At 42.0% G+C, this 25,886-nt stretch overlaps 1 protein-coding gene across 1 annotated transcript; it reads right to left on the minus strand.

The window, feature by feature from the left end:
* Positions 1-92: 92 nt before the first annotated feature.
* Positions 93-24,005, minus strand: adrm1 (ADRM1 26S proteasome ubiquitin receptor). Its single transcript, XM_060836112.1, has 9 exons — positions 23,691-24,005; positions 10,925-11,041; positions 9,215-9,341; positions 7,300-7,386; positions 5,415-5,499; positions 4,266-4,579; positions 2,801-2,961; positions 1,832-1,934; positions 93-366 (listed from the first exon to the last, which is right to left on the minus strand). Exons 1-9 carry the CDS (start codon positions 23,901-23,903, stop codon positions 239-241), a joined length of 1,335 nt encoding a protein of 444 aa, XP_060692095.1. The 5' UTR covers positions 23,904-24,005; the 3' UTR covers positions 93-238.
* Between the last annotated feature and the right edge of the window lie 1,881 nt (positions 24,006-25,886).

The following is a 25,886-nucleotide window of genomic DNA, read 5'->3' on the forward strand; positions in this document are numbered from 1 at the left end:
AAGTTAGGAAAACAAATCATCTTTCTGTCCAGAAGAAATTACACACTGGTTCAAACCTTCAAGATTGGAAAAAACTGAAATACACAAAGCCCTCTTGCTCTAAAATGATCCTTTAATATTGCTTAGTTTCCAGAGATAAGAGAAGGCAAATGCACAACTTCACTAATCTTAAATTGAGTTCACTATCTGTTAGGTCAACATCTTTATAAACATTTAAGAAAAATGTAGAGTAATAATTTCAGTCCAAACTCATATCTTCCTCTTCATCCTTTTTGTCCTTTGACTCACTATCTCCTTCCTTGTCATCAAGTTTTGTCTTTGAGGATGTTGAATTGTGTTGCATTGCTTTGGCAAATCCTTCCACATCTATTGGGGGGTGGGTGAGAGAAATATACAAATCAGTCATTATATTTGGTCTAAATCATGTCACCTTATTCTTTTGAATCTTTTCAAAATTGAAGAGTAAGTTGAGAAGAACATTAAGATCAATAAAATCAAAAGAAAAGAGGATCCTAGATTTCAAATTGGTAACATTACTGGAGCTTCAGTATATTTTAATTTGCCTCAAAACATACTAATGCAGGGTTCTCAGTTATGAGTTGTGATCATTGCAGCTTCATGGCCCCTTAAGTGTTTTTTTTAAAATTAGTGAGCATGGTCTAACTGGTTGGTCATCAAGGCCCGAAAAATCAATGGGGAGACAGGCACCAATTTACTTAGTATGGGTTAAACAGTTCAACTAAACTCCTCTACTCTTAGGTCTCCTACAGCTTCCAACAATCAGAGGTCAAGGATAATAATTTTCAAGTACGAAAAGTCTGTTCACAATGCCAGGTGGGGAAGGGGATGTATGAGACACATTAGTTTAATGTCTTAGAACAACCTATTTTTTTTAAATCAAATCAATAATTAATACTTCAGCACTGCCAGTGCTAAACTTCTACTCGGAAAATGGACACCCAATGGAAACCTTACACTAGGTTCAACCTAGGTCTCCAAGGCAGTGCACCATGATACAATGTCCCTTAACCTTTTTCTTACAGATTTTACTAAACAAAAGGCATATTTTTCATGAAGTTTTGGAATTCAAAATATAGTCATAACATTGTATTAAACAGATTTATCTTCTAGCACTGGGTGGATTTGATGTCCAAGGATGAAGCGTATGGTATTTCTATGATGGGTTCTCCAATTGATACCCAATTGACTTCTCACATCAAGTTAATTCAGGGTAGGAAGGCTGAAAAAGCAGCCTTCCTGCCCAGGATCCAATTCAGGTTCCAAGGGCTTCAGAGTAGCATCAACCAGCAGGGGTCACAATGTTTCTTTTGCCAGGAAAATTTCCTCCATAGGCAGGACCAGTGGCCTGTTGTGGATGGGAAGCCCCTCTTTCTCAGATACTTTATATCCATCAGGAATGGAGGAAGCTGGTTGAAGGCTCCCATACATGACTATCAACATCACCCAGGGCAATCTGGTCTGTAATCATGAACTCTCCCCACTCCCCTGTTCCTGGTGTGACCATGGTGGAAACTACGCTGGAGCACTGGCAGTGGCCATCCCTCAAATGTTGCTGCAGGTAATAAGAGCACTGCCAAATTCTGGCTGGCTGGCCAGCAGCTGGAGAATGGAAATTGATGAAGCAAGTGTCCCATTAAAGCTCATCAGGCCTCTTGCAAATGGCCAACGGTTGAGTCACCAATACAACAAACCTGAAGTGACCTTCATTTGTCAAGTTTGAGACTATTAAGCACATATTGTAATGGAATCACGTAGAAGTATATTATCTATGCAACTTTGGACCTAATCATAAAACATGAAAGGCACTTACCTCCTTTTCCAGCTGCTTCTACAGCCTCTGCTGGTAAACCAAACTGACTCATTAATGGACCTAACTGTCCCGAAGCCAGGGCTGCACTGAACATGCTCATGGCCTAAAGAAATACATTTTTAGAAAAACAGTTAAAATTGTACTACCTTCACAAAGTATTAGCAACTACATATTTAAAAATATAATCCTCTGAAGATCAGCAAAACTATGAAGTTAGTTCTAGTACTAGAAAAATACATTCTTTGATTTAACATTAAATGTCAACTTTGTTCTCAAGTACTACATAAACATGGCTATTTTTCTAAAATGACTCATCTGTAACAATGATAAAACTTCATCTCAAAAAAATTATTGCTCAACTTAGAAATCATTGCAGCTGTTTAGAGCCAATACGGTATTATATCCTAGACACTTGCCTAACATGAGATACACCTTCAACATTACTGGTGATGGCAGTGTTTGATTTTGTTGCACATATTCAACTTTCAATCTCAAGTTGAAACTACACGCAGTGAAGCAATGCAACTCAACCACTAGACATTGTAAATTTACTAGGGTAGAGTGCAAATTTATAAGAAACCATACTAATACCTATAGATACACAATTAAATCTCCAGTGTGTAATGAATTATCGGGAATTAAAATCAACTTAATTAGAATAAATTCAAGATTGCTTGAGGGGTGAAGCACATTCAATTTGCCTTTGAAACATATCCGTTTACCTTTGGCAGATGCATGCTGAGGAATATTTTGCACTTGGATCACTGGCATTAAAGAATTCTTAAATAGGCATTTTGAAATGGATTTAATAAGGATGAGTATCTAGCCTAACTAGAACATGTTTAGGGTTGCACAATTTAGATTTAGGACAATAAAACAGGAAATCAAATCTACTTTAGCATTCAGGATAATTAACTGCAGAAAAACATTAAATCTGCGTAGGTTTGAACAAGTTAAGAAAACGCACACCTGTTGAAATTGAGGTGATGTTAATGTATTCTGAATTTCTTCTGCAGGCTGAGGCAGCGACTCTCCTGTTGGAAGGTATGGTAATAATCGTTCCTGAACCTCTGAATTTGCCAGAATAGGAGCCATGATTTCTGGTGTCAATACACTGGATAAATCCACAGCTAGAAAAATAAATCACAGTTGATTGCCCTCTGCAATTCAATGTTGTGCAAGTATCTGAGTGCAAGAACAACATTTCCAGTGCAACAGGACTTGGAAAAATGTTGAGGCACCGAGTTGAGATGCAAAAACAAGCCTGACCACTACAAACCTAAAAAAAAGGGACAATATTTGCCACTGTTTCAGTTTATACTTTCCTTTCTTCAGCTCTCCACTTTACAATTTTAGCCACACAGTTTCTGCAACACATTCTCAAGTAATGTCAACATCCATAAAGATATCAGACCGTTACAAAGGAAAAGAAAACACTGCACACTAAGAAATTCCTCCGCTCTAGGCAGTCAAAATAATGCAGGACTTGTCACTATCAACACCTTTTGTAAGAACACTGGTATTTTTATATATTTATCACATTAATGCATAATTATTTCCATGGTAATGCAAGTTCATTCAGAGGCAGCTAGGGGCCATCACCTTTCCCTTGCCCAGTATCAAATACTGCCGGTTTTTGTAGTTTGCCAGTTCAAGTAACATTTAAGCAAGTCTGTTTGAAAAGTAGAGTGTATAAAGCCAGTCAAAGTGCTGTTAGAAGGCAATTCAGGATTCCTTAAGAGTACAATGCAAGGAAATTATAGAAAACCTTTGGAAAACCAGGTTTCAGCCTCAGCTCACATTCCACTGTGGTGATCACAGTTCAGGAAGAATTTCAAGATCCGGTAATTCTTTTTCTGGAATGGTTCCAAAAGGAAAACAACTTTAGTGGAGAGGTTTTGAAGCTGAGAACGCTAAGATAATCTGGTAGCAGCATTCAAAGCCATGAAAGAGTTTTCATACATGAAGTATTATGAATGGCTTCCAGTGGAAGAATCACGATCAAATGGGAATGATTGGGAGGTCAAGGAAAAGAAAAACAAAGACTATGAAGAATTCCCTTTAAGAAAATGAAGTCTTGCAATATGAAGCTGTCCGATCAGGTAATGGAACAGATTCAGTAGTAGTTTTCAATAGGTTACCTGATAAATATACTTAAAGGGAATGAAATCTACAGGTACATGGGAATCAAAAAGATGAGGACCAGTTGGATAACGCCATCAAAAGGTACGATGGACTAAAAGTCCCCCTTATAATTCTCCAGTGTCTCAAACGATATTCGAGTGGCCTGGAAGTGGTAAATACTATGACCACTTTAAAATTATTAATCAAATGCATACATACTTCAAACCAATTACAAATACATGACTCAAATCCTACTGCCAAAGGTTTTATCTGCTACATGTTCTGGAGATCGTTAAAACTAGATTCTTACCCTGCTGTCCTGTCCCTTCTGCTGCAGCAGGAACAGTCATGCTAGCCAAGATACTCTGCAAGTCACGCAACTGAATGGGTTGAGTTGGACTTGTTGCAGACCCAGATGCTGTTACAGATGGAGATGCAGATGCAGAACCTGCGTTTGATGCTGCTGGTGTTGTAAGACCTGCTGCTGCCACTGCCGGCACAGTCGTGGATGCTACAGTAGGGGCTGGTACTGGTGTTGTTGCAGCAGCAACAGAAGGCACTGAAGTCATGCGAACTGCTGAAGCTGTAGAGGATGGAGTGATGGCTGCAGACTGGCTTCGGGAGCTGTATGCAAAGAAAAGCTCCATTAAAGAAAGGATTAAATGACATATTTTGCCAAACTGAAGAGTAGCACTCAGGAGGAAGGAAAAAAAAAGGGGTACAAGCAATTATTTGGTCCAGTTTTCACCAAATATCCTATCACTGCAGTGACCACTGATTGACTGCATCACACCACAAGCTAACTTTATGTTCAAACTAGAAACAGATCATTGCCAGCTTTTTTATTATTAAATTTGCAGTATTACAGTTCAACTACTGCTAGAGAATATTACGAACATAAACTCAAGATGGCCTTTTGGCTTGCCAGACCCTGCCAGCTTAGAGGAGAATTTACCCAATCCTACTCCCTCACTTGATTCCTGTAGCCCAATAACTTTATTTTATTCAAGCACCTGTAAAGTTTATTTTAGATAATTTATTGCTTCTGTTTCCATCATTTCCATTGGCAACAACTTCCAGGTCATTCCCACAAAAAAGCTTCTTACTCCGCAACGTTTGCTGAAATCAAAATTAGCTGAAATAAACAGTTAAATGGGGACAGTTTTTTTCTGGTTTACCTTATAAAAAGGTAGTCATAACTTAGTATACCTAACACTTTTGTTCTAAAAGAGATTCACCCCAACTTTTCCAAACTAACTCTAACAATAATTCCAGTGATGGGATTTTTGAAGGTATCTTTCCTGCACCCTCTCAGGGACACTCACATTGTTCTAAAAGTGTGGTAATCAGACCTGGATACAATGGTACACCCACTTAGTAGACAAACTCAGAAGTACTGTCCCGGAAGATAGTCTTTAGTGGCAGGACATAATACATACTTTAAGATATTGTTTCTTACCCTGAAGAACTACCAGCAGCTGTTGGGCCTCCACTGCCAAGCAAGCCAGCAAGACCAGCAGGGCCTGCTAAAGCTCCCAGACTACCTGTAAAGAAAAATGACAAAGACTTGCAGTACTAGTTATTTTAATTCATTAAAAGAAAAAAGGGGCTGGGTGTGCACACAAGTTCAGAATGGCACAAATTTTATTGAATTTGCATTAAAAGATATGTTTCCTTGATGTACACAATTTTCAGGGAGAAGCTTTACTTACTAAGTAAAAAGAAAGATTTAGTGTCAGTAAGAGTACATGGCCATAATGTAAATGTATGTAACAACCTTAATTTGGGAGCAAGACTACAGTTTGCTTTTAATTGCCTTAGTTTTACTTTAATTTTCTTTGGCAGTTATGGTCTGAATTCTGTGAAGTTGATAGTCTTCTCAACACAGGATTGGAGAAATAGCAGGGAGCCCGGTCAATCAAATGGAGAGGTGAGGAGAGAAAGATAAAGATAAAGGTAAATATAAATTCGTGCCCTTGAGGTATTTAAGAGGTCATCATCAGATTTCCCACATAACCGAGTTTCCAGGTGGCAATGTGCCTGCTCAGCAAGAGTTCCTGGTCAAAGGTTGACAATTACACATCACTGGAAGGGTGGCACATGGTAGCACAATGCACATCACAGGACCAGGGACTGTACACCCAAGGTGGCATTCATGGACAGGTGTGTGTGTGTGTGTGTGTGTGTGTGTGTGTGTGTGTGTGTGTGTGTGTGTGTACGCGCTTATACGCGCGCATGTGTAAGAGCAGAAGGCATCTTTCTGGTGACCCCTATTCTTTCCAATGGCAGCAGATTCTGTGACTAGGAATTGAGTGCCTCCAAAATGTATGGAAAAGTACAAGGCCAGAATAAATTGTGTTGGCCTCAGGCATAATGGGTGTCAATAAACACATTCAGCCTAAGTGATATCCTGCCAATGAAGGTTCAAGAATCCGGAGTTCATATCTGCTACCCTCAAACTTAAATGGGAGGATCTCTACAAGTAATGGACCAACATAAGGCCTCTCTGACAAATGACACTCACCCATTATATTGTATGAGGAAAAAGTTATTTGTACTAGTTCACTTGCAAAATTAAAACTGTAAAAGAGTTTCAAATGAGGAAAATGGGCTTTAAGCATTTGCACACAAAACGTTAACATTTTCTTGTTGCTGAAAATATTAGCATCACTAGTTACAGTTTCAAGTAAATTTAACAGCACATTATTTCCTTTTCTAAGTACTCTGCTCTCATTTGGCAATATTCATCCTCAAGGCTAACGTTATCTGACGTTGTCTAGTTATACAGCCAACTGTAAAGCTGCATGTTTTACAGCAGATGGGACTGCAGGGAAAAAAAAAGACTTGTACAAATCAGAAAGCTTGGTATAAACAAAAACAAATTGCTGGAGAAACTTAGCAGGTCTAGTAGCATCTGTGGAAAGAAAACAATTAACATCGAGTCCAGCAATTTGTTTTTCTACATTTCAGATTTCCAGCACCCACAGTTTTTGTTTAATTTTAGAGAAATCTGTTGACCAACTGGCTAAGCAAAGATTTTATAATAGTGCTTAATAACCAAACTGGACTATTAGGATCTTTCCCCTTTTAAGACTCCATGCTACTTATTTGATTTTCCATGTGGCTGCACGGCCCGGCTCAGGCAAACGTACACACCAATGTCCCCTCATTATGATGCCAAAAAAGTAGAATGCCTCCTTATCTGTTGCTTTCTCTAGTTGTGAGAAACTATTAGCCCCATTGAAAACAAATTATTTTTCCTTCCAGTAAAGATAGAAGGAATTGTTTCGTAGATAGGCTGCTTTACGTCACAAATTTATTTATAAAATGCAATTAATATTTACCAAGTCCACCTAAACCGGTTGCTCCCATCAGCTGCATCAGCTGGTTATGACTCATGTTACCCAAAAGACTTTGCAATCCACTTTCTCCTGGAATAAAGAGATGAATGACAAATCAGAGGAGTCTGTGTTTGGCTCCTCTTATTTACTATACACACGTAAAATATCAAAATTTGGAGAAATAAGACGACTGTAGGAGGTATAGCTAGAGTGTGGGCAGATGGATGGCAAGTGCAGTTCAAATGGATGGAAATGTGAAGTAATACATTTGGGAATAACTTTTTCATGGATCACACAAGTGAAGCTTTGATGTGGAAATGCACAGTTGATCAATAGGTGGTACTGCTGTTAGGCACAGCTATCAAAACAGCAAGCTGATTATTTAGTTTGGATTCAGGAGGCATACAAAAGTAAGTGGCAATGCTGCCTAAGCCCTTAGAAAACATCAGCTGAAGTATGGCCTACATTAAGGAAGAACTATAAAAGCACTAGAAAAGTTGCAGCTACAAACTAACCTTGGAACGCTAGACCATTCGCATTTGACAAATAACTGATTTGAAGAGAGATTCAAGACCTCAGGGCTTTTAACAGAGCAGAGATGTTACAGAACAGCTTGGTGAGGTCTATATTGTTTATATCGTAAAGAGTGATTAGTTTTACAATTTAGAGATGATAATAAAAAGGATAAAAATTTTAAATGCCCAAAATTGAACAGTGGCAGCTAGGAGGAAAGCAATAATGTTTTCCACAATCTAAACAATCAAATTAATGCTGAATTAGTTTTGCTTGGAAATAATAAATCAAAAAATGGTGTGGAGAATTGGCAAGAAAGTAAGATTAGACATGGTAATCATATTTTCAACACATACGTATGAACCACCAAAAGAATGAAAAAGCACAGAAGCAATTATTCAAGCAAGTAAACAATTTGTTTCTGTGCAAGCACAAGCAAACTTTTAATTTTTTTTGCACATTACTGCTCAAGGCTTGCTGAAAAACTGGAGGTTTTTTTTTAAAAAAGACTCCCAAATTTGGCAAAACCCCTCAAAAGAAAAAGTATAATGAGTACCACGTAAATTCAATTTAAAACCACATGAGCAGCACAACTCTGCTCTTAATGAATGTTTTTTTTTTAAAAAAAGAAAAACAAAATGGTTGCAACTAGGCTATAGGAATTGGCTATTACTCCATACCTCTAACAACATTTTGCACATTAATCACAATTCATATTAAATAAAAATATGCAACAAATAGCAAGAAACAAAAAACATTAGTAGGTAATATATCTTCAACAAAATAAATGAAATCAAACAAACATTCTGGATTCCTTAGTGACCTAGATTCTCGGACAAGTAATTGAGCCAAATAAACCCAGAGGTTTTGTGATAAGTCAGCTGATCTCAACCAATGTTGGAATGGATACTCAAATTCACTTGGGTCAGTGTTCATGGGTCAGAAAAGGAAGTCTTTGATCCTGGTCACCAAACGTAACACCTTGATGCTTGCTGATCAAAGATACAGATAGATCAGCAGCAACCATGCCTGAACTATGAAATAGCTTGCTAGTCTCTGCTACCAAGGTGCACAGTTAACTGACTGCCACAATGCAAAGGCACTGAACATAATCTGTAGAACAAGTCCCTGAAAGGAAGACCTTCAAGTGAGTTGGCAGTGATTACTCTAGGTTATTACAAACTAGAATAAAAAATACCTGTAGATGTTATTTTTTGCTTCTGATCAATAGATTTCTACAAACTGATTACATTGAGGGAGAAGGTGAGACTATGGGATTGAGGTACATAATAAACAATGATCTAGTGTGGCAGAGAAAAGGATGTGGCAGCTTACCCCTGCCTTGCTGTTTGTGTTAATATTATGGTTACATTAAGTTCAAAATTCTAACAAACTAATGGGATACCTCCAAGTGCGGCTAGCTCATGACCCCCACTGCTGCTACCACCACCCAAAGCACCAGGCATTGGTGGATTGTTTAGATATTCATTCACTTTTCGGCAGAACTCCTCATCTTTATCAGATTTGGGCTCCTGCAGATTTAAACACAACAGTTAAAGGTCACAAACTAGTCTAAAATCAATCAACCACGGTCCAAGCTGTCTTGAGATCTGCAAAAGGAGAAGACAAAGATTTACAAAAGTATGAATTTCAATTAAACATTCACCAAAAAAAATGCACAAGGGTACAACATTGTAAATAATGCACATTAATCATCATCTTGGTTTGCTCAGCTATAACCAACACCTCATTTTAATTTATTCTAGGTTTTCTCATTAAAATAAAGGGAGAGATTGGGAATGAAATAGGAATGATTCAATGTCAATACTGTTCTTTCCTGGAGAGATAGCAGGGACCATCAAGCTGCAGCTCACAGCCTACGTGCAGTCTAAACCTCTAATCTAATCCTGGAACACTAGACGATTCAATCCTAGTTATCCCTTCAAATCAATGGCTTTTCCTGTTTAAAACAAAGTAGCGTTGGAAATCTCAGCTCTACATTCAATGCCTGATGTGCCAAATATTTCTAGAATTTCCTGTTTTTAAAATTTCAGATATCCAACATCAGCAGTATTTTGCTTTTACGTATTCATTGTACATGGATTTAAACTTTACAGGTGACCTGACATTCCATGGCAACTATATCACCAAGACAAATAGGACACACTTTCTGCAAGTATCTGAGCAAAATAAAATACCTCTATTTTCACAAGAACCAAGAGTCATAGACCATATGGCCTGTCAAGCCTGCTCTGCTATTTAAGAGTGTCATGGTCAGTCTTGTGCACATCTCATTCTCTCAAATCCAAGACAGCTGTCTACCATATTCAACAGTGGTGCAACCATAACCCTCTGGAGAAGAGAATTTTAAAGATTTCACATCTGAACTGAGCATTTTCTCCTCTTTTCACTCCTATCTTGAGATTATGAACCTACGTACTTGACCAGAAGAAACAAACATTCTCAATAACTATCTTAAAAATGGGATTCAGAATCTTGTACATTGCAAAGAAATTTCTCACTTTAGAAGAATGAAAGGCACATACTCAATTTACTTAAATGAATTTAATTGACCAAAGGTCAATGCCCTAATCCCAGGTACCAAATTAAGTGAATAGTGCTGCTTCTAATGTAAATATATTATTTCTGAAATGGAGGCCAAAACTGTAAACAGGATTGCAGCTATGCTCTCAAATAACCCTATACAATTGAACTCAGTTATGCTTGTAATTCTCAGTTTGAAATTTTTTTTTATTATTGCCTAATTTAGTTAGCCTTTGGTGCAGCTGTAACTATAATGCCTAGGTATTAAGATAAAAATTGTTTAACTTGGCAGGATCCTCCACGATCAGAAATTTAGGGACAGTGAACTGATACAAATAACCCAACAGTCTAAACAACCAAACTATGTTCTCAGTTTCGTGATCACTTGGGGAAATATCTATACATTGGTTTGAAAATCCAAATGTATTTGGAGAAAGTCAAATGACTGAAATGTCTGAAGTCGACAGGGAACAACTTGCGTTCTTCACTTGCAGTTGCACAAATACTTTAATTTTAAAAAACTGAGCACAGTAAAACTTTTTTTGAAAAAGCTGCAGCTTTTAACTCTTACCTGCATCCAAAAGAAAAGACGTTTGGACCCGGACTTAAATTTCAGCACAAACACACGTCCAGTAGTACATTGGGTCACTCGCTTAAATTCACAGTCATCAGGAAAAATTATCAGGTCCTGTCAAAATACCACATTAACTCAAATGTAAATAAAAACACTTCTGCAGATGCTTTACCTTTAAGTCTACATTTTATCTTATGTTTCTAAAATATTTTACAGAGAGCATTTTGCCAATAAATGTTAAGCCATTTTAAACTCAAAAATCAAAATCATATCAGACTTTAAGTCCACCAAATCTCAATTTTGCATTTATAAACAACTTACAATCACACCACACATAGAATCCCTATGATGCAGAAGTAACCCATTCAACCCTCCAAACAGCATCCCAAACAGATCCATCCCATCTACCCCTACCCGCCCCCCCCCCCCAACCCTTATTCCCTGTAACATTTCCAATGACTAACCCACTTAATCTCTTCATTCCTGAGCACTGAGGGCAATTTAGCACTGTCAATCCACCTAACCTGCACATCTTTGGACTGTGGGAGGAAACCAGAACACTTGAAGGAAACCCACATAGGAAGAACATGCAAACTTCATAGACAGACAGTTGGTCAGGAATCGAACACTGGCGCCTGGCATTAAGAGGGAGACAAAAGAAAAACTGCAGATGCTGGAATCCCAAGTATACAGGCAGGAAGCTGGAAGAATACAACAAGCCAGGTAGCATGAGGTGGAAAAGTCGATGTTTCAGGTGTAACCCTTCTTCAGTCCTGAAGGGTTACATCCAAAACATCAACTTTTCTACCTCCTGTCTACCTGGCACTGTGATGCACTGTGCTGCCCTACATCTTCACCTACCAAATAACCTCACAAAGTGTAAACAGACCAAAATGTATACCAAAATAAAGACAATATTATATGGGGTTACCAGAACCTGTCAAAAAGAATGGGTTGCTAGAGGGCTATGCTATTTTTTACCTTTTGTATGCTGTTTCCTTTGGGTTCATTTTCTACCTCAACCACAAAAATAGTGGTTGTCTTCCATGGCAAGTAGAATCCTTGCCCCTTAAGAGCATTTACCTATCCTGTATGCCACCAGAATTAGTTTAACAGCACTCTCCATTGTATTTCTGTAATTTTAACTGATAACAGTTTTGACCAGTTTTCTATCCCTTGTCTAATCTGCAAGTTAGTCTTACAAGATCTAGAATCTTAGCAAATGTAATGATCTGGAATGTACAGTTTTAATACTTCTTTCCTAGTTATTTGCCATCATTCAAAGGCACTGAAAACATTTGGTTACACTTTCACAGGCAATGGTGGATTTCACCACAAATGGATTTTGTTTTGCACTTTACATTGCAATTAACAGTCTCAGATGATTCAAATGTAAAACTATCATTTTCTATCCTCACCTAAATAGCTTACATTTATTTGAACATTAGTTTTGATTCGAAGGTCAGAGAGACTCAGGAGGGAGAGGTTGGGATGGTCGCCACTGGATGCCAATCAGAAATGCTGAAGACTTCGTAGTAACTAACTGCTAACACAATGGCATATATTTAATGGCGTTTATTTAAGAAAATACTACATGGCTCACAGTAAAGATATAGTTCAGTGAAGGATTTTAGCAAGGTGATAAGCAAACTATGGTTAACCAGGGAAGGGTGGGTCAAATTGAAAGAAAAAAATACAATGCAGTAAACATTTGTGGTAAAACAGAGAATTCAGAAAGTTTTAAAAACTCAGATGACCAGGAATAGGGAGGAAATAAGCTGTGCAAGCTTGCAAGTAATAAGACAACAGAAGGTAAGAACATCTTTACGTATATGAAAAGCAACAAAAGTCAAAGTGAACATAGGCCGTTCCGAGAAGGTTGGGAACTAATGGAGAATCAGGAAATGGCAGAAGGAGTTGAATAAATACTTTGACGCCTTCACAGTAGAATATATTAATGACATTCCAAAAAGTCTAACTAGTCGTGGGTTGGGTGGAATGGGGAAGAGAGAAAGAGGAGGAGAAGGAGGAGAAAGTACAATAACTATCAGTAAGCAGAAGTATTCAGAAAAATAATGGGACTGAAGGCTGATAAAGCCCCTGGACCTACTGAGATACATCTGAGTATTTCAAAAGAAAGTACCTCCAAGAATCATGGATGTACTGGTCATAATTTCCAAGGAATTCTTAAGATTCTGTAAAAAAAAAGTACCAGATAATTGGTAACTGGCAAATGTAACATGCTGATTTAAAAAGGAGAGGAGTCAAAAAAGATCAAATTCTCATTGGGAACATGTTAGAGTCTATTCCAAAGAATCTAACAGCAGAGCATTCAGAGAGGCATAATATGGTCAGAATTAGCATGGCCTCACAAAGGCAAAAATCACGCCCAAATTTACCAGGATATTCTAGAGTGGTCTTACGCAGGATAGAAAAGGGAAACAATAGATGCAGTTTATTTGGATTTTCAGAAGGTATTTGATAAGGTACCACACATCTGGCTACTTGAAAGATGCAAGTCCATGATGTGGGAGGTAAAATATTAGAATGGAAAGGGAAGAATGGCTAACTAATAGAAGACAGTGTTGCAATGAGTGATACTGGGGGTTTGGTTATAAGGTCAGAGTCATGCAGCACTAAACAGTCCCTTTAGCCCAACACGTCAATGTTGACCAGGTTTCCTAAACCGAACTAGTCCCATTGCCTGCATTTGGCCCATATCCCTCTATGAGGTAAAAACAATGACTGCAGATGCTGGAAACCAGATTCTGGATCAGTGGTGCTGGAAGAGCACAGCAGTTCAGGCAGCATCCAAAATGCAGCAAAATTGACGTTTCGGGCAAAAGCCCTTCATCAGGAACGGCCCGGAACATCGATTTCGCTGCACTTTGGATGCTGCCTGAACTGCTGTGCTCTTCCAGCACCACTAATCCAGAATCTGGTTTCCAGCATCTGCAGTCATTGTTTTTACCTCATTGATTTTAAACCCTACTGCGAATCCTCTTGCAAGGATGCCTGCCTTAAAGAAGTCTTCCGCCTCTCTCTACAAGAATCTCAATGAGTCCCTCTCCCACCGCAACTCCCAGGTCATCTACTCTATGCTACCTTCTCCCCATCCCCACCCTCCTCTAGCTTATCTCTCCACACTTCAGGCTCACTGCCTGTATTCCTGATGAAGGGCATTTGCCCGAAACGTCGATTTCGCTGCACTCTTCCAGCACCACTGATCCAGAATCCATATCCCTCTAAACCTTTCCTATTCATGAGCGTGTCTAAATGATTTCTTTTAATGTTAATTGTACCCATCTCTACCACTTCTTCTAGCATATTGTTCCATATACACTCCAACTTGTGCGTAAAGGTTGTCCCTTAGGTCATTTTAAATTTTTAACTCAAACCTTCTTCCAGTCTCAGTAACCTGCTTGCAAATCCTTTTGTATTCTTTCCAGTTTAATAACATCCTTCCTGTAGCAGAGCAACCAGAATTATACCCAGTACTCCAACTGATCACACTGTACTCTAAGACAACCTTTTCACTGTCCACGATACCAATTTTGGTGTCATCTGCAAACTTATTAACCAAGCCTATATTTATATAAACAATTTGGATGAGAACAATGAACAAGTGGACCCAGCACCAATCTTTGCAGCACACCATTATTCACAGGCATTCAGTTCAACAATCCTCCATCACCCTCTGTCTTCTACCATCAAACTAATTTTGTATCCAACCGGCTGGACCTCCGTGGATCCCATGTGATCTAATCTTACTAACCAGTCTACCATGTGAAACCGAAGGCCTTGCTAAAGTCCACACGGACATCTACTACTCTGCCATCTACTTGGTTACCTGTTCAAAAACTTCAAACTTTGCAACACAATTTCTCATGCTCAAAGCCACACTGACCAACCCCTGTCAGCTCTTGCTTTTCCAAATGTAAATGGATCCTGTCTCTCAAACTACTCCAACAACTTACCCAACATGGACATTAGGCTCACTAATCCATAGTTTCCATAACATTTCCTCACAGCCTCTCAAATAACAGCACATTAGCCACACTCCAGTCTTCTGGCATCTCACCCATGTGATGGTACAAATATCACTGCTCAGGTCCCTGCAATTTCTTTCCTGTCTTTTGATAATGCCCTGCTATACACTTGATCAGGTTCCAGGGATGTATCTACCTTTATAGGTTTGAAGACCGAGCACCTCCCTCTTCAGTAATATGAACTCTATTCAAGACTTCACTATTTATTTCCCAGAGTTCCCTCAATTCTATAACTTTCTCCACAGGAAATGCCAACAAGAAATATTTGTTTAGGATCTCACCCATAGACAACCTTATTGACCTTTAAAGTGCCCTATTCTCTCCCTGGTTACGCTTTTACTCTTCATATACTTGTACAATCTTTTTAGATTCTCCTTTACCTTATCTGCCAAAGTGCTCACATATCCTCTTTTTGCCCTCCTGATCTCCCTCTTAAGGGTACTCCTATGCTCCCTATACTCAAGGGAGTCACTTGATCCCAGCTGACTATACCAGACATGCCTCCTCTTTTTACTTGTCCAGAGCCTCAATATCTCCAGTTACCCAGTGTTTCCCTATTCCTATCAACCTTGCCCTTCACACGAATAGGAACATGCTGGCCCTAAACAAGCTCGATTATCCGAACATCCGAAGGAGATCTTGAGGTCCCGATAGAAGCATTACATCAAAGATGTGTTGCCAACACTGATCACGTCTTTTGTTTACAGTGATGAAATAGGCACCGTCTCCAAATGACTGACCTGCCCTCTCTCCCCACACTTTCCCTGGAGATCTAGAGGGGTGTCCCTTCAACCCCCTCCTCCAGATAATCTCTCCAACATTGTCCTAAACAGGGTAAAGATGGAATCCGCCAAAACATTGCAGTAAAAAGGTGTGTGCGCCCGCGCATGCGTCTATTTGGAAACTTACTCCACAAAGGCAGCAGCAGCCACCGTCTTGCTGGCGTCCAGTCTGGCTACCCCAAAGTGGGAGTGGGTGTGGGGCAGTGTTCGGGGGGGGGGGGGGGGGGGGGGGGGGGGGAGAGAGTAGGGATGGGGTTGGAGGGCAGCGACGTGCAGTGTTGGGCAGAGCTGGAGTGCGGGCAGGGGCAGCATTGAGGAGCAGGCGGGGACGCTGTTGGACAGGGTTGGGAGGGGCAGTATTGGACAGGGGCACGGGGGGGGCGGGGGGCGACGTTGGATGGAGTGGATGGGGGCTCGCGTGTGGTGTGTTGCTGCCTCATCTCCTGAACAGGGAGCAAACTTAAAAAAACTCCGAGCCCCACAGGAAAGGCATTTAATCGATTAACCGAATGATCAATTATCACCCTCCCATCTTATTCAGATAATCAAGGTTCCTCTGTAATTACCTCTCGGAGAATATGTATGAGTATAAGCAGACAGGGAGAGAGTTAAGTTCTGAATTTTGTGAAACAAGAGGTTCAGCTGAGCATGACTCCGATCAGATATAAACTAACAGTTAACAATGGGGTGCTGGAGGCAAGGGTAATGGGTTAACAAGGTGGAAAAGCATTCATTATGTGCAGCCATTTAACAAGATGAGGTAGCATTTGGTATGTGAGGTCAGTTTAACAAGGTGAAAAGTATTCATTATGCGAAGCCAGTTATTCATTGCGTAACACAGATGGCTTAATGCTCACTGATTGTAAAACATCACCCAAATCAACATGTATGTTGTCTTATCTGGATGCTCTTCCCTGTAAAATGACTGTATAAGTCATTGAGAAACTGCTGTTCCAGAGAAGACTGTGAACTCATTTCCCTGTGCACACGGGTGATCATTCTCTCCTCCTCCAGGACCCGGAATAAAGATGGAGGTAAAACATATTGCTTTGGCTAGGGGGTGGAAAACAGGACATCTTTTGAAAACTTTCCACTTGCCAGACATCTCTTTTATCTGCAAACAGTCACCCCCAATCAACTGTGGAAGGTTCCTGAAAATACCATCAAAACGGGCCTTGCTTCAATTTATAACTAACTTGTGAACCAGATCTATCCTTTTGCATAATTCCATTATTTTGTAAATAGTTATGGTTAACTGGTCCCAATTGCTCCCCTACAAGGACCTCAATCACTTGCCCTGCTTTATTTCCTCAAGAGGAGGTCAAACTTTGTCTCATTGATTGAGAAATTTTTCCTGAACACAAATTCCTCCCCGTCCAAGTCCAGGGTTAGCTCATTGCATTACAAACCAGCTGTCAAACCAGAGTGATGCCAATGAGAAAGCTGGTAGCCTTACACATCTGAGGAGATGCAGGAAAGCAGTTGACCATAACAGGGGCAACTTGTTCAGAAGAATTAAGGACATCTGTTCTTATTATCAATGGATCGGTGTAAATACGGTGATAAAATGTGTTCACTTGTGAAATAAGTGGTAGTACTTCCTTCTCACCTTGGGGGCCTCAGCTTGAACTGTTCTGCAAGGTGAATGTCTCATTACCCGTACAAGCTAGGAAAACATGAAGGCTAATAAAGTAATAAAGTTGGAAGACATTCATATGTGAGTGAGAGAAGGGAGAGGGCGGAAGCTGGTGGAAAGATCTGTGGTCTGATCTGAGTGAACACAAGCTCATCATCGATTGAATGCTTGTATGTTGTTCCTTGGAGCTTGAGATCCAGGAATGTTATGAATTTAATTTGTATTCTGGGAATCTTAAGCTGATTTGAGAGAAAAAAAGAGCTATTTTGTAGGGCAATGATACTGGGCATGTTAGTGAGCGAGGTTACCTCATGGCCTCTCCCACATAGTTCAGACTAGTCTCTCGTTATGATGTACTAGCAAAAGCAACTGACCAGTTGGCCTGGCTTGATCAAAATCTCTCACTTTGATGTGCATGTAGTTTAATCAGTCAAGTGTACTCAGACGTGTGAATGAGTTTCTCTTCATCTGCAACTTTTGCTTTTTTATTGCTTCTTATCTGATTAAGTACATGTGGTAATTTTGTAATTTTAATACCAATTTCTGTATAAAGACAGCTTATTTGCAGTAATAAGGGGAGTAGCCTAACAGAACTCTTAGGGGTAAGAGCTGGCGCTGCTACTCTGCTAATGATTTCAGAACCTTAGCTCAAGCCTGGCTTGTAGAAATTTATGTTATAGCACAACATTGGTTCCATCAGTAAGTAAAAGTAATAATTTAAATTAAACTGTCTGTAAAGAGTTTTATATTCCAGACTGCCAAAGAATACAATCTTCAGGACAAACCAAGAGAGGCTTAGAGGTAGAGTCCATTAGGGATTCTGAGCCGTCTCAAATACGTACGTAACACCAACAGCATGGATTCAACACCCACATTGCCTAAGGTTACCATGACGGATACAACTTCTCAACTACTCTCTTCACCAGAAGAATGGTAACCTTCAGCTTAAATCACCACCTGTCATCTTTCCATTCTTGAAGGGCTTTTGCCTGAAACATCGATTTTCCTGCTCCTCGGATGCTGCCTGACCTGCTGTGCTTTTGCAGCACCACTCTAATCTAGACTCTGGCTTTCACCATCTGCAGTCCTCACTTTTGCTTACCTGTCATCTTTCTCTAATCAGAGAGCAGCCCTATAACCTGATACAACTATGATCACTTATTCAATTTTATTAAGAAGGTCCCTCCATTCCTGGTAGTGTGGATCTGTATTCATTGAAAATCAGAAGAATAGAGGTGACTTTATTGAAACATAGAACATTCCTAGGTGATTTGACAGGGTAGATGTGGAAAGGTTGTTTCACCACCCAGGACCGTCTAGGTCCAGAGGTCATAAACTCAGGGATCGCACATTTAAGACAGATAAGGAGGAATTTCTTTTCGGAGGGTAGCAAATCTGTGGAACCTTTAATCGCACAGGGCTGTTGAGGCTGGATCATTAACTACATTCGAAGCTAAAATAGATTTTTAATCAGTAAGGGAATCAAAGACAATAGGAAAAAAAAAGGCAGGAAAGCAAAGTGCCTTTAGATCACTTCCAGAAAGGGCAGAGGTAGCAAAGTCCTTGACCATTTTAAAGGTTAACTCTTGTCAAGCAAGGTTATAAGGGTAGGCAGGAATAACAATTTGAGGTTATGACCAGATCAGCTGCGATCTTTTGGATGGTAGAGCAGGCCCAAGGGACTGAATGACCTCCTCTTGCTTCTAACTCACATTCATATGCTAGGAACCAAAGAAAAACATTAAATGTTCAAAATTCACAGCATATTAGGTAACAAATTTCAACAAGAAAAGTGAATTAAAATTTGAGCTCCTTCAACTTTCAACTGCACAATGACTAAAACCAAATTTGGTCTCCCTCAGCACAGGTAGCATCTATGACAAGAATGTCTAATGGCTAATTAATCCAGTCACCAATAGCTTCTGGCCTCCATATGATGCATTTAAGCCTGGTCAACTAAACTTCTCAATAAATTTATGAGCAACTGAACAGGTGTCAAATGCAAAACTGTGAACACCCTGTCCTGCGACTGTTGTATACCTGGCAAAATTGGCAACTTCCCATTAATAGCAAAACCAAGGACATTTGTCATAAGCAATGTCTCCACCCTTAACAATCGAGCAGCATGCATTACAAGTTGTTCCAGTTTTTAAAAAAAATTGCCACACACACACAGTAACTTAAAAGGGGCAACCAGTGCCCAGGAACTTTGGTTAGAAACCACATCCCAACTGAAACTACTACACCACCCCCTGCAAAATCTCATTCTCACCTAAACAATACCCCTCCTTGTCCCGATTCATGCACCCCCACTCCTCTATCCTCACTTAGCTATAAAACTAATGCTACCTAACCCAAAGCCCCTTCTACAGCCAAGCCACACAATCACCATCTCAAAGAACAATTTGCAGCCAAGGAACACGACCTTCGGCCCTCCAAGCCTGAGCCGATCCAAATCTACTGTCTAAACCCAATGCCCAGTTTCTAAGCACCTATATCCCTCTGCTCCCCACCTACTCATGTATCTATCCAGACGTATCTTAAATGAATCTATCATGCCTACCTCTACCACCTTCCAGACGCCCACCACCCTCTGTGTGAAATACTTGCCTCATGTCCTTAAACTTTCCACCTCCCTCCTTGAGAGCATGACTTCTCATTATTGAATCCTTCACCCTGGGAAAAAGTTCGTCTCTATCCAGCCTCTCTTTACCCTTCATGATTTTGTAAACCTCAATCAGGTCCCCCCTTAATCTCCTTTTTCCCTCATGAAAAAAAACCTACTCAACCTCTCTTCATAGCTAGAGCCTTCTCTCAGGCAACATCCTCGTAAACCTTCTCTGCACCCTCTCCAAAGCATCCACATTCTTTGGGTAATGTGGTGACCAGATCTGTAACAGCATTCTAAATGCAGCCGAATTGTAACATGACTTGCCAGCTCTGATACTCAATACCCCGTCCAATGTAGGCAAGCATACAATGTGCCTTCTTGACCACTCTATCCACGTGCAGCAACCTTCAGGGTACAATGGACCTTCGCTCCCAGATCTGTCTGTCCATCAACTTTTCCCCAAGGCTCTTCTGTTCATCGTATAATTCACTCTAGAATTAGTCTCACCTCAACGCATCACCTCACATTTGTCTGGATTGAAATCCATCTGCCACTTTTCAACCCAACTCTCCAGTCTATCTATATCCTCCTGTATTCTTTGAAAGTCCCTTATGCTTTCTGCTACTCCACAAGTCTTTGTGTCATCTTCAAACTTGCTGATCATTCTAACAGTCCCCTCTTCCAAAACATGTATATCTCACACCGTCACACAATGGCCAACACAACGACTCAACTCTAATTTCACAACATGCTCCAAACTCACACCAAACACCATACCAAAAATATCCACCAGCTCCTTAACATACTTCCAAAAAAAAATTTTACCACCCAAAAGCTTCTCCCACACTCATCCTCAGCAACCCATTCTATACCTACAAAAAACAAATAGCCACACTTCCGGAAAATATTTATTCTTCTCATAGCCCACCCACCACCACCCTTTCCCCCAGTATTTGAACATCCTCAACCTTCCTCATACACCACTCCCCTTCCCAACCCCCCCAAAGCTTCCCACAAACCCTATTTCCCCCCCCTCCATCTTCCTCATACAGCACTCCCCTTCCCACCCCCCCGCAACTTCCCACAAACCCCATTTCCCCCCCACAGCTTCCCACAAACCATATTTCCCCCCAACCTTCCTCATACAGCACTCCCTTTCCCCCCCACCCCCTCAGCTTCCCACAAACTATATTCTCCCACCTCAGCTCCTATTTCCCACACCCCCCAACCTTCCTCTTCCAGCCACGGAACTATATACTGGTAAGCCTGACCTCTGTGGTGGGCAAGTTTTTGGAGGGAATCCTGAGGGACAGGACGTATACGTATTTGGAAAGGCAAGGAATGATTAGGGATAGTCAGCATGGCTTTGTGCATGGGAAATCATGTCTCACAAACTTGATTGAGTTTTTTTGAAGCAGTAACAAAGAGGATTGATGAGGGCAGAGCAGTAGATCTGATCTATACGGACTTCAGTAAGGTGTTCAACAAGGTTCCCCATGGGAGACTGATTAGCAAGATTAGATCTCATGGAACACAGGGAGAACTAGCCATTTGGATAGCGAACTGGCTCAAAGGTAGAAGACAGAGGGTGGTGATGGAGGGTTGTTTTGCATTCTGGAGGCCTGTGACCAGTGGAGTGCCACAAGGATCGGTGCTGGGTCCACTACTTTTTGTCATTTACATAAATGATTTGGATGCGAGCATAAGAGGTACAGTTAGTAAGTTTGCAGATGACACCAAAATTGGAGGTATAGTGGACAACGAAGAGGGTTACCTCAGATTACAACAGCATCTGGACCAGATGGGCTAATGGGCTAAGAAGTGGCAGTTGGAGTTTAATTCAGATAAATGAGAGGTACTGCATTTTGGGAAAGCAAATCTTAGGAAGGACGTATACACTTAATGGTAAGGTACTATGGAGTGTTGCTAAACAAAGAAACCTTGGAGTGCAGGTTCATAGCTCCTTGAAAGTGGAGTCGCAGGTAGATAGGATAGTGGAGGCATTTGGTACGCTTTCCTTTATTGGTCATAGTATGGAGTACAGGATTTGGAAGGTCATGTTGCAGCCATACAGGACATAGGTTAGGCCACTGTTGGAATATTGCTTGCAATTCTGGAGTCCTTCCTATCGGAAAGATGTTGCGAAAGTTGAAAAGGTTCAGAAAAGAATTACGAGGATGTTGCCAGGGTTGGAGGATTTGAGCTATAGGGAGAGGCTAACAGGCTGGGACTGTTTTCCCTGGAGAGTCAGACGCCGAGGGGAGACCTTATAGAGGTTTACAAAATTATGAGGGGTATGAATAGGATAAATAGGCAAAGTCTTTTCCCTGGGGTCAGGGAGTCCACAACTGGGGGGCATAGGCTCAGGGTGAGAGGGGAAAGATAAAAGAGACCCAAGGGGCAACTTTTTCACAGAGAGGGTGGTTCATGTATGGAATGAGCTGCCAAAGGAAGTGGTGGAGGCTGGTACAATTGCAACATTTAAGAGGCATTTGGAAGGATATGGACCAGGTGCTGGCATGAAGGACCAGATTGGGTTGGGATATCTGGTCGACATGGACAGGTTGGACGAAGGGTCTGGTTCCATGCTGTACATATCTATGACTCTAGCCCCCCTTCCCCTCTGTTTCCCACAACCATTTCCCCAACAAACCCACCCAAAACTTCATCCAACAGACCTCCCACTCAGTCACCATCCCTCCCCCTCCCCAACTCAGTCACCATCCCTCCCCCTCCCCAACTCAGTCACTGTCCCTGCCCCTGCCCCATCAGCATCCCTTCCCCCCCTCAGTCACCGTCCCTCCCCGCCCCCTCAGTCACTGTCCCTGCCCCTCCCCCTCCAGTCACCATTCCTCCCTCACTCATCAGTCCCTCACCAGTCTCCCCCCTCCCCCACCGTGTCTCCCCCCTCCCCCACCGTGTCTCCCCCCTCCCCCACTCAGTCAGCATCCCTGCCCCTCCCCCCCTCCAGTCACCGTCCCTGCCCCTGCCCCTCCCCCCCTCCAGTCACCGTCCCTGCCCCTGCCCCTCCCCCCTCCAGTCACCGTCCCTGCCCCTGCCCCTCCCCCCTCCAGTCACCGTCCCTGCCCCTGCCCCTCCCCCCTCCAGTCACCGTCCCTGCCCCTGCCCCTCCCCCCTCCAGTCACCGTCCCTGCCCCTGCCCCTCCCCCCTCCAGTCACCGTCCCTGCCCCTGCCCCTCCCCCCTCCAGTCACCATCCCTGCCCCTGCCCCTCCCCCCTCCAGTCACCATCCCTGCCCCTGCCCCCCTCCAGTCACCGTTCCTCCCTCACTCAGTCACAGTCCCTCCCCATCCCGCCTCCCCCTCAGTCACCATCCCTGCCCCTCCCCGCCAGCATCCCTTCCCCCTCAGTCACCTCCCCCTCCCCCCCTCAGTCCCCGCCCCTCCAGTCACCATCCCTGCCCCTCCCCCCCTCAGTCACCTCCCCTCCTCCCCCTGCCCCACTCAGTCCCCGCCCCTGCCCCTGCCCCCTCAGTCACCTCCCCTCCTCCCCCTCCCCCACTCAGTCCCCACCCCTCCCCCCCTCCCAGTCACAGTCCCCGCCCCTCCCCCTCTCCAGTCACCGTCCCCCATCATACTCCCCTCCGCTTTTCCAGAACCCCTTCCCTCCCCCACCCCGGGAGTTGTGTTGGGGGGGGGGGGGGGGTGCGGCCTTGTTTCCTTACATCCTCCACGGTGCCGGCGGTGCGGTCCTTCCAGCAGAAGTGAATGAGGGAGTCATCGGTCTGCTGGATATAAACCTGCCCCTTGCGCTTGTCCGGTGTCACTGTCGAGCCTTTCAGCGACATCTTGCCGGCTCGGAACTCCACCAGGTATTTACTGGAAGAGCCTCGGCTCCCGGCTACCAGGCTGGGGAACAACGCTCCTGATGCCGACATGACAAAAAACTGCACCAACCGCCTTCTCTCCCCCTTTAATGTCAACTCACAATCGCCACTAACGGCCGCCGCAACCTAACCTGAAATCCCTCTCCTCTAACCCCATTGGTCACCCCCGCACCCGCCTGCCGGAGTCTGGCGTTTGAATGGCTAATCCGACCGTCAATCATTACGACACAAGACTTCCTTTGTCTGGTTTGGTTGAGGCGCAGCTGAGCGGAAGTGCTGTGTCATTGGGCGCTGTTTGCTGCCTCCTATAGCTACAGAGCGGTATTGCACCTCCCTAACTGGTCAACCAAAGCTCCAGCTCCAATGTGCTGTACATGGCCTGGATTCTCATTAGTCATCAGATCAGCTGCTTCAGTATCAACAAACATATAGTACCAAGTGTCTGTACTTGTGACAGTAAGAAATCAAATCAAATCAACAACAGCCACATAAAGCCTTAAGGCACAGGAACCAGACAAATAAACATCACAAAAACTAGTCCATGCCAATGTTTATACTCCACATCAGCTCTACACAGCACATTTACATTGCGTTAAGGTTACAGTGGAGGAAGAAACAACTTGAGGTATTCAAAAGAGTATTGGATAATTTCTTGATCTGAAAGAGTTTGCAGATCAGCAGTGTAAAGTCTGGGAATTGGAGCTAGGAGCTGATCCTCCAGCAAAATAGTATACAAATAATGGACATTGAATTGCCCTCTTTAATGCAGTAGAGGAGGCAGTGTTGGAACGGGGTGGACAAAGTTAAAAATCACACAACATCAGGTTATAGTCCAACAGATTTATTTGGAAGCACTAGCTTTCAGAGCGCTGCTCCTTCATCAGGTAATTATGCAGTGGGACCAATCATCATGACACTACACTTGCTTTGTTAGGTTTGATTGAGGCACAGTAGCGTGGAAATGCTGTGTCATTGGGTGTTGTTTACTGCCTCCTAAAGCTCCAGAGCAGTATTCAGACACAGAATTTATCGCAAAAGTTTACAGTGTCATGCAACTGAAATGATATAATGAACAAACCTAGATTGTTCTTAAGTTTTTCATCTTTTAGAAGTCCTTCAGCCCTCAATTTTGCACTGACCTATGAAATCAATCTGAAGCTCATCTAACCTACGCTATTCCATTATCATCTAGAAGAAAGTGAGGACTGCAGATGCTGGAGATCAGAGCTTAAAAATGTGTTGCTGGGAAAGCGTAGCAGGTCAGGCAGCATCAAAGGAACAGAAGAATCGACGTTTCGGGCATAAGCTCATTCCTGAAGAAGGGCTTATGCCCGAAACGTCGATTCTCCTGTTCCTTTGATGCTGCCTGACCTGCTGCGCTTTTCCAGTATTCCATTATCATACATATATTTATCCTATGACCATTTAAATGCCCGAGACTCACCATTACTATTGTCTGAGTAAATAACATTCCTCCCATTATCTATAAACCCTCAATTTAAAACTATGTCCCCTCGTGCTAGCCACCACCATCCAAGGAAAAAAGCTCACACTGTCCACCCTATCTAATCGTCTTGTATGTCTCTATTAGGTCACCTCTCAACCTTCTCTCTAACGAAAACAGCCTCAAGTCCCTCAGCCTTTCCTCATAAGACCTTCACTCCATACCAGGCAACATTCTGCAAATCACCTCTTCACCCTTTCTAACACTTCCACATCCTTCCTGTAATTTAAGGATTTATAATAAAAAAGGTGACATCTCAGCTCAAACAATGCATTACAGATGTGAGGTTAGAGAGTGGCTGTATCCCAATCTTGAGTCAGACTGGTTCTATTTCCAAAGTGGAATTTTCAAAATATTACATGGATTGACTACCTGCAGATTGTGCATTTTTGAGCAAAAAAGAATATATCTGCAAATACAAATTCAACCCATATGTGTGTGTATACAAGAGAGAAAGAGTGAGTGTGTATGTGCGAGTGTGAATTATATTTGCAGATACATTCTATTTTGCTCAAAAAATGCACAATCTG

This window comes from Hemiscyllium ocellatum, chromosome 15, assembly GCF_020745735.1.
Source record: "Hemiscyllium ocellatum isolate sHemOce1 chromosome 15, sHemOce1.pat.X.cur, whole genome shotgun sequence".
Lineage (NCBI taxonomy): Eukaryota > Metazoa > Chordata > Chondrichthyes > Orectolobiformes > Hemiscylliidae > Hemiscyllium > Hemiscyllium ocellatum.

What these genes read in the sequence shown, in the direction of transcription:
- adrm1 (XM_060836112.1), bottom strand. Translation starts at nt 23,903, where the DNA reads ATGTCGGCATCAGGAGCGTTGTTCCCCAGCCTGGTAGCCGGGAGCCGA. An exon ending in CCGCCGGCACCGTGGAGGAT is followed by an intron (nt 11,042 to 23,690) that starts GTAAGGAAACAA and finishes GTATTTTGACAG; the next exon opens with GACCTGATAATTTTTCCTGA. An exon ending in AGAAGCAGCTGGAAAAGGAG is followed by an intron (nt 367 to 1,831) that starts GTAAGTGCCTTT and finishes ACCCCCCAATAG; the next exon opens with ATGTGGAAGGATTTGCCAAA.